The sequence below is a fragment of the Etheostoma spectabile genome, chromosome 5, assembly GCF_008692095.1.
Source record: "Etheostoma spectabile isolate EspeVRDwgs_2016 chromosome 5, UIUC_Espe_1.0, whole genome shotgun sequence".
Lineage (NCBI taxonomy): Eukaryota > Metazoa > Chordata > Actinopteri > Perciformes > Percidae > Etheostoma > Etheostoma spectabile.
This window is the reverse complement of record NC_045737.1, coordinates 16,450,386-16,458,676: the sequence shown is the minus strand read 5'-3', so window position 1 is coordinate 16,458,676 and position 8,291 is coordinate 16,450,386. Positions and strand designations below refer to the sequence as shown.

The following is an 8,291-nucleotide window of genomic DNA, read 5'->3' as shown; positions in this document are numbered from 1 at the left end:
TGTGTGTGTGTGTGTGTGTGTGTGTGTGTGTGTGTGTGTGTGTGAGGAGGCAGGGTAACAGTCAAGTGTCAAGTGCGGTGCCACCTGGCCTCGGAGTAGGGCTCGTGTTACGAGGCTGGAGGGCAGCAGGAGATTTACACTGGGCAAGTGGTGGTGTACAGAGGTAAAAAATAGTTTTTATTTAAAAACGTTATTATATTACATTATTACATTATATTACAACAGCGGTAGGAACTTAACTTCCTATCATTAAATCCACAAGCAATCACTATTAAAGAACTTAGTTTTTTTACAATATCCCTCTCTCCACAAAGTAGATCATTTAATGGCAGTGCCATAAAAAGCAACAACGATTAATTTTACTAATTCATTTTTCTACAGGATGCTTCGGAAGACAAAATCTTTCAGTCACGTAATTTGGGAGACATTTCGATTTAATTCTATTGACTTTAACTTGATGAAATAAAAAGACTTATTTGCAAAAATATGACTTTTACCATCTTAAATAATTACTTAAGGCTGCTACCGAGGAAGATGCCATGGCTAACGTCAGCTATTTTCCTTCCTAACGTAACTTCACTAAGCAGACAAGTACATATTTTAGTACAATAACACTTTACTTAGAGGTATCTAAGAGTGACATGTAACAGTGTCATGACACATGAACTCGAACCATAACCATATCGTGTCATGGTAAAACCAAATGACACCTACTAAAAGAAGTGTAAACGTTTATGATTTGTTTATAATGTTTATAACACATTCATGACAGTGTCACGTCACTCTTATGTAGATAACTTCATACTGTAAAGTGTAACGTTACTACTTTTACTGTAGTGTTAAAATTAATTGAGCTGGTATTACGTCTCACTCGACAAATTCAGGGATATATTACCAAAATGACACATTAGAAAAGTAGTAGATCTGGCAGCAAAGGGGGGTCCACTTAAAAAAATTAAAAATGTGACTGTGTTATTTATTTAAACTTAATATGGTACACATTTAAACAATATACCAAATATTATATATCCTGTTTAAGATACAATTTCAAAGTAATACATTTTAGAGCTGTATTTGCAATACCTTGAAACTGTGGCATTTTTGCTAAAGTTTATCATACCGTCAGAATCTAATACCGGCCCATGCCTTATCCAAGGTGGGCGATCCAACGTGAATACTTTGAGAGCCCCTTTAATGCATGACACGTGATTAAAAACCAATGAATCCATCAATCAGAAGGATTAGTATAACTCAGAAACAAGGCAGTGTACAAGGTAAAGGCTGTAGGGCCAATGCAGTATAGTACTAGCTGTGATTCCACTATTCTGTCACAAGCTTCTGTAACTGCTCCATTGTCCTCCCTTCCTCATACACACACCCCAGTGTGATAAAAAATGTTGTCCTACGCAGCACCATCTGAGAGGGTGATTGCTGTTAGATATCACTTATATAACTGTCTACACAGTAGGTGGGGAGGTGACCACTGGGACAGAGAAACTATGAACAAATTAGTCATTCTTGTATGGTTACACATTGTACTTTAAGTAGGTTAAAATAACAGAAAAAATATCATCTACTTGATTTAGACCCAGTTTTACAAACCACAAGGCATACAGCACATTGGTCTTAGCTCCAGTATATGTTGTGTTATGAAGGAATCAGCAACACCTGCGATGGCGATTCCTGAAATATAATGTGCTTACCTCTAGCAGATAACTTTTTGGTGTTGATTATTTTGGCGGCATACTCCTGTCCTGTACACAGCTTAACACATCTGCGCACCACTGAAAAGGCTCCCCTGTAAAAACACAGAAAAACAACGTTTACTAAGCTTTGGTGCATTGCTATCAGTTGTAATAATAATATATGTTTTTCTCTAAGTCCGTAGGGAGTTGGGTTGGAACCGGAGGGTCGCTGGTTCAAGTCCACATACGGACCTAAGTATGGTGGTGGACTGGTAGCTGGAGAGGTGCCAGTTCCCCTGCTGGGCACTGCCAAGGTGCTCTTGAGCAAGGAACCGAACCCCCAACTGCTCAGGGCGCCTTTCCATGGGCAGCCCCCTCACTCTGACATCTCTCCATTTAGTGCATGTATAGGTACTGAGCATATGTGTGTAATTCAGGCCTGTGAGTAATAACAACAGTGTAAGTTGTAATTTCCCCTTGTGGGACTAATAAAGAATACATTATTATTATCATCATTAATATTAACATTAATATTATTAATTATTATGTTGCACACCTGCAACATAATGTCAAAGAGAGTGGTGAAGGACCTCACATCAACTTAATGTCCAAGGTTTTGCAGAGAACATTTTCTGCACAGCTGGCATTTTTCCAGGCCCGACACAGATGAGACGTGATGTCAAACTCTCATATGTCAACTACGACTAACTACATTAAAAGACCATACTGCTCGGATTTGTCCGCTTAATAGGCTCTTACAAGGTTCACAGTACACAGTCATCATATTCAAAATAACATGCACACATGTGGCGTGTAAGAGACAGGGCTAAAATGGGCTCTTAAACACAAACCTAGAATTAGATTCACCCTGAAAAATCTGTCATGTTGCAAAAACACAAAGTCAATGTTCGCCATTGCTGCCGTGTGGCTTCACAGAATATAACTTAAAATTTAAATAAAATTGTAACTGGAAACACAGAATATCTAGATGCATTTTGGTCAAAAGGTCACATTTCAGCAGCCTTAAATGGGGCTAAACAATACATTCTGATATTACATAGAATGATAATCATGATTCTCATTTTTATTAAAAATATATTACAATGATAATGGTGTGTCTTTCGCGAGGATCTGTATTAAACAAAGATGGTTTCTTAAGTTTGCTGAATATGATGTGTCAACAGGGCATCTTTGTAGCACAACAGTAATTTAATAACAAACACTGAGCCAGTGATTAGAAAATTGCAGTTGGCCATATTGCGATTTCAATAAAAATGTGATTAATTGTTCAACAGCTCAGCCTCAACACAAAAGAACCATCAGTATTTCCCTTCAAAAAGACAGTAGAGGAACCCTAACAGAAAACAATCTCCAAAACACAAGACCCACTCTTCGAAGAACTGGCTTCACAGCATTGGCCAGCCAGTTAGATCTGCCCCGGATTTGAGTCTTACTGTCACTGTTGACGGCGAAAGGTTGAATGGTGCCACTGGTCTGCCCCCACACTGAGGTAGTTCCAGACAACAAACAAGGTCAGGGTCATAGGTGAAAGTTGTGAGATCAGCTGACCTGAGACCAAGATGAGCAGACAGACACTCAGGGACATGTCTATGTGGAGACAAAACACCCAGCAGACCTGACACAAAATAAACCAATGTAAGAAACTGACTGACACACACCACACACACGCACACAAACAAATTACTGACACCAAACTCCACAGCTGTGCCTGGAAAGTTCACACTGCGTGAAGCAAGTATCCATCGTCAGGGCTAAATATGCTTTAACACACATACACGGTTAAATAGGGTAACAGGTCATGAATCATTGCTTTTCAAAGTCTGGTTTGACACCAATAGAAATGGACACGGAGAGATTCAAACTGATCTCAAATTATTTTTGAAGAAAATTGGTGCCTTCGGCAGTCAAGGATTTTGTAACCGGATAACTCTGAGCTCCTGGTGTGCTGTTACAGTCTCTGCCCATGGTTTAAGAGACTTACGTACTGTAGGATTAAGATTTGTAAATCTATACTCCAAAGTTTTAAGTATACCTTAAACGAAAAATATGATCAAAGACACAGAAAAACAATGACGTTTTTCACAAGCTCTACTTGCTGTTTTTCTTTTCAGCATGTGAGCAAGATAAGGACCGACTTTTGAGTGGTGCCCTTTTATGTGTTACTTTCTCAGTGAGTGACTGTGGCAGGAAGTTATATTGAAGGCAGCGTAACTTGATTTTATTGTGAAAATCTTCCAGAATGCATGTTTTTCAGGTTGGTTGTTTATTATAATTAGGGGTGGGACTTTCTTGGCACCTGACGATTTGATTCTGATTCAGAGGCCAATGAATTGATTCTAAACGGATCATCGCTGCATCTCGATGCAACAATTTGTTTAAGTATACTGTACAGATAAATCTGAGTTTGTTAGATTTTGATATATACAGTATTTGTCACACACAAGTTTTAATGAAATGTTTTGTTTACAGAGGTTTTTATTTTGTAGTCACTCCATGTTTAAGCCCCTTAAACATGCTTGTGAAAGTCACCCTCTTCTCACAGTGATCTTCCATGTCAGAGGCTCAGTCATATTTAAAGGTGGAGAATTGGCTTCTTAGAACATGAGACATGAGATAAAGTAGATAAACAGCCTGTATGTGTTGTGTTTTGCCTAATTATTTTATGTACGTCTTCTTAGATCATGTGTACATACAAACTTTTATTTTATTTTCCTTTTGGTTATTTCTGTGTGTTTTCTGTACTCTTGCCTAAACTCTAAGTTGTTGTCCATGATCCCATCCTCTTTCAGTCACTTCTGATTTGTACTTGTCCGGAGACAGTAACTTCAAAATTAAAATCAACACATTTAAAAAAAAAAAAAAAAATCGTAGAGAGAATCGCAATGCCTCTAAGAATCAATTATTTTTTCCCACCCCCAATTATGATTAAATATTTAGAATTCACATGGTCATAAAAAAATTTAAAGCATAAGAGGATACTAGGGCCGCAGGATTTGAGGAACATATCTACAGTCTCTACATACTTTTTGTATCATTGCTCTCATTTTCATTGAAAAATATTCAAATCAAAAATATTAAAATGATTGTTCTTATGTGATTTTTGCGAGGATCTGTACCAAACAAATGTTTTGTTTTTTTAGTATGTAGGATACAATTTGTAGGCCAGGAAATCTCTGCAGGACCACAATACTTAATTCAAAATGGTTTGACGGCTATTTTACAAATATTGCGCCCCCCTGCGATTTGGATGTTGCATTAGTCCATATTGTGATTAGGATAAAATTGCGATTAATTGTGCAGCCCAAGAAGATACTGATATGTTGTATGAAGAAAAAAAAAACTTGAAATAAGCCCATACCCATGTTTCAGCCTACTTGAGCCCATTTACTGTACAAACTATGTTATTAGCATTGTTGCCAACCATTTGTCAAAGCATGCTGTGGTGCTTGTAGTTAAATATGGCAGAGATGATTTGTAATAAAAGAGTGAACCATAATTAAGCAAAGGCATGTAGCTTAAATGTCACAAGCCCTGCTAAGAAAGTGACACCATTACAGAGTGAGCGTGGCAACAATTGGTTCTCGTCAGATGTTGGATTAGTATTACAGAGTCACAGAGAGCGTTATCATGAGGATGCCAAGCTATTCACACCTGCGCTCTTTTCTTCAAGCTTTATGTGACTGGGTGAATAATGAGATTGGACTATTAAATATGTTTTGCAGCGCAGGATGTGCAGATTAGTCTCTCTCGCTCTCTCACACACACAGAGAGAGAGAGAGAGAGAGAGAGAGAGAGAGAGAGAGAGAGAGAGAGAGAGAGAGAGAGATTCAAAGCCAGCGCTTCTGACTGGAGTGTGTTGGGTGGAAGCTAAGATTTATCAGAACACAGCCAGGCCTACGAATGTGATCAGTTGCATTCTCCACAATTTAATTCTTTAATCAAGAGTCAGGCCCTGGCATGAAGTCTGGCTTAGAGATGTATTGGAGTTAGGGATGCAAAACCCTCCTGGCTAACAATATTTATTACTTATGGGATGAAACGAGCACGGCTGGGATCCACTGTGGTATCTCAGTCTGGTCCCTGCGTCTACTATAGCAATCAGTTTGGCAAAAGGCAAACCGTTTATAGTTGACCACAGCCCAATTTATCATCCTGGGCTTTTTCCAAATATCTGGTTAAAGGGATACCCCAGCAAAAACGTCTGTTTTAAAACACCTCCTGTAGGCTTGAAAGGCGGCTCTGAATGTGAGTGGATTCAAACGGTGACCCAGTTTCATGACAAAAACAAACATTCATGTAAACTTCTCAATTCATTACTCTGCCTAACTCAGCTTTTGGCTATGTATTGTTATGTTCAGAATATTTCACATTTTCAGTATATAATGCTAAATACATAGCTCTTGTCTGTTTATAGGGCGGTTAGCTGTTTGTTGCTCATAATAACTAATAAGCAAACATGGTTGATTCCAACTTTATCCTGTTTCAAGCTCACAACAGTTACTTTATTCCATATAGCAAGTTACAATCTATTTAGAGCAACTTTTAAAAGGTCCCATGGCATAACAATCTCACTTTATGAGGTTTTTTAACATTAATATGAATTCCTCCAGCCTGCCTATGGTCCCCCAGTGACTAGAAATGGCGACAGGAATAAACCGAGCCCTGGGTATCCTGCTCTGTCTTTGAGAAAATGAAAGCTCAGATGGGCCGATCTGGAATATTGCCCCTTATGACCTCATAAGGAGAAAGGTTACCTCCCCTTTCTCTGCTTTGCCCATCCAGAGAATTGGGCCCACCCATGAGAGAGAGACATCATCACGAGCAAAGTGGCAATTGGTCAAGGCCACACCCCCAGCCTCCACCTATAAAATTCTACAGCAACACTTAACGCAAGCAGTTTTAGGGCATGAATATGCAAAAGAATACAACTTTGATGAATTATTAAAGTGAAATTACTGAATGTTCTTCTATTGAGAGCTTTAAACAGACAATGAATCAAGCAACAAATGCATGTTCGTTCTTCAGCAGATGTTGAAGAACCTGGGACTCACAGCACATCCCTGATTTAAACAGAAGTAGATAAGGAACATTGAAGGGACGTGGTATATTGTACATAAAATAAACAAAGAAATAAAACAAAAAAAACATCACTTCAGGGCACTACAACAGATTTTGTCTGAAGGATTATTACAGATGTGTGACAACAACAACAACGATGGTAATATCAATAGTGACCATACAATAACAACAATTAGTTATATCTTTTTTTTTTAAATAGGTTGCTGGAATATTTGCATGGTGTCCTTTAAATAATGACTGATACGGTTCTTTGTTAGGAGAAAGTGTGTCTGTTTCAAGTCGTTAGATAGCCTCTAACAAAGAAATGTGTGCATGTACAGTAGAGCTGGGCAATATATCGGTATTATGTTGATATTGTGATATGAGACTAGACATTGTCTTAGATTTTGGACATTGTAATATCATAATATGGCATAAGTGTTGTCTTTTCCTGGTTTTACAGGCTGCATAACAGTAAAGTGATGTCTTTTTTGGGATCCCACCAGACTGTTACTGTAACTATTCTATAATTTTCCTTTACCCACTTAGTCATTAAAACTCATTCTGTAAAAAGGGTTGTGAAAGCACCAATAGTCAACGCTACAATATCGTTGCGGTATCAATGTCCAGGTTTTTGGTTAAAAATATCATGATATTTGATTTTTCTCATATTGCCCATCCCTAATGTACAGTTAATATAGCTTTAGGAACTGAGATGGATGGGAGTTGTTTGGTCTGGTGCCAATGCAGAATGTCATATCTTGTGTTATCTGCCACCACATTGCTGCAAAACAGCCTCCTAATAAAGCGGGAGTTGTCACTTCATAATGTGCAATGTAGCTGTAAAGCTACTTTCGTTTATACAAAACGTGTACAACTAGAGGGCATTAATACAGAACTTTACATATAATGTAAAGAAAAAAGATAGGTCAAATGCAAGTAAGATTTTCAAAAGACAACAACATAGAAATAGCCTGGTGAATTGGATTTAAAACCACAAGATCTCGTACAGATTTTTTTGTTTTAGACCTTTGCAGATGACAATTCATTCTTCAAGAGGACAACAAGATCATACCACTCAGAAACTGTCACGCGTGCAACCCAACCATAAAATAGGCTAACCTAATTGTCATGCACATTCACTGCATTCACCACATCTGTGGCTCTATGAATCTCCGCTCTCTCTAGGCCATACAACTGCACCGCAAGACATCTCTGAAAAAAACACACCACGTTTTTCTGTATTTTAAGCTGAAGCAAATGCACATCATGTAACTGCAAATAGAATCACTATCGATTCCTATTACGTCAGTTTTGTGACTATTTTAAAACAAAAATGACAAAATATTCTGAAAAGAGCAATTCATCTGTTAGAGACACTGGCGTAAACGAGACATTAACTTTAACAGAGAGAGAGAAGCAAAGAGAGAGAGTGCTGCGTATTTTGAGTGCTGTCATCCCGAAAAAGCACTCACACACAAACGCTTTCAGCGCGCGCGCGCAGGCACAAACACACACACACACACA

The 8,291-nt window shown here is 38.3% G+C and overlaps 1 protein-coding gene and 1 long non-coding RNA gene across 50 annotated transcripts in view; one reads left to right on the top strand and one right to left on the bottom strand.

The window, feature by feature from the left end:
- Nucleotides 1–7,812, top strand: part of LOC116688862 (uncharacterized) — a 9,121-nt gene extending 1,309 nt beyond the window's left edge. The window contains exons 2-3 of the long non-coding RNA XR_004331875.1: nucleotides 7,240–7,243; nucleotides 7,802–7,812. This is a non-coding gene — a long non-coding RNA (uncharacterized LOC116688862). The remainder of the gene's footprint in view (nucleotides 1–7,239; nucleotides 7,244–7,801) is intronic.
- camk2b1 (calcium/calmodulin-dependent protein kinase (CaM kinase) II beta 1) overlaps nucleotides 1–8,291 on the bottom strand; it is a 76,280-nt gene that overhangs the window by 67,524 nt on the left and 465 nt on the right. For all 49 annotated transcript variants that reach the window (XR_004331873.1, XM_032514947.1, XM_032514994.1 and 46 more), the window contains exon 2: nucleotides 1,704–1,798. Coding sequence is in view for 48 of the 49 variants with exons in the window: in XM_032514947.1 (XP_032370838.1) it covers nucleotides 1,704–1,798 (95 nt within the window). In the remaining variant the exon portion in view is untranslated. The remainder of the gene's footprint in view (nucleotides 1–1,703; nucleotides 1,799–8,291) is intronic.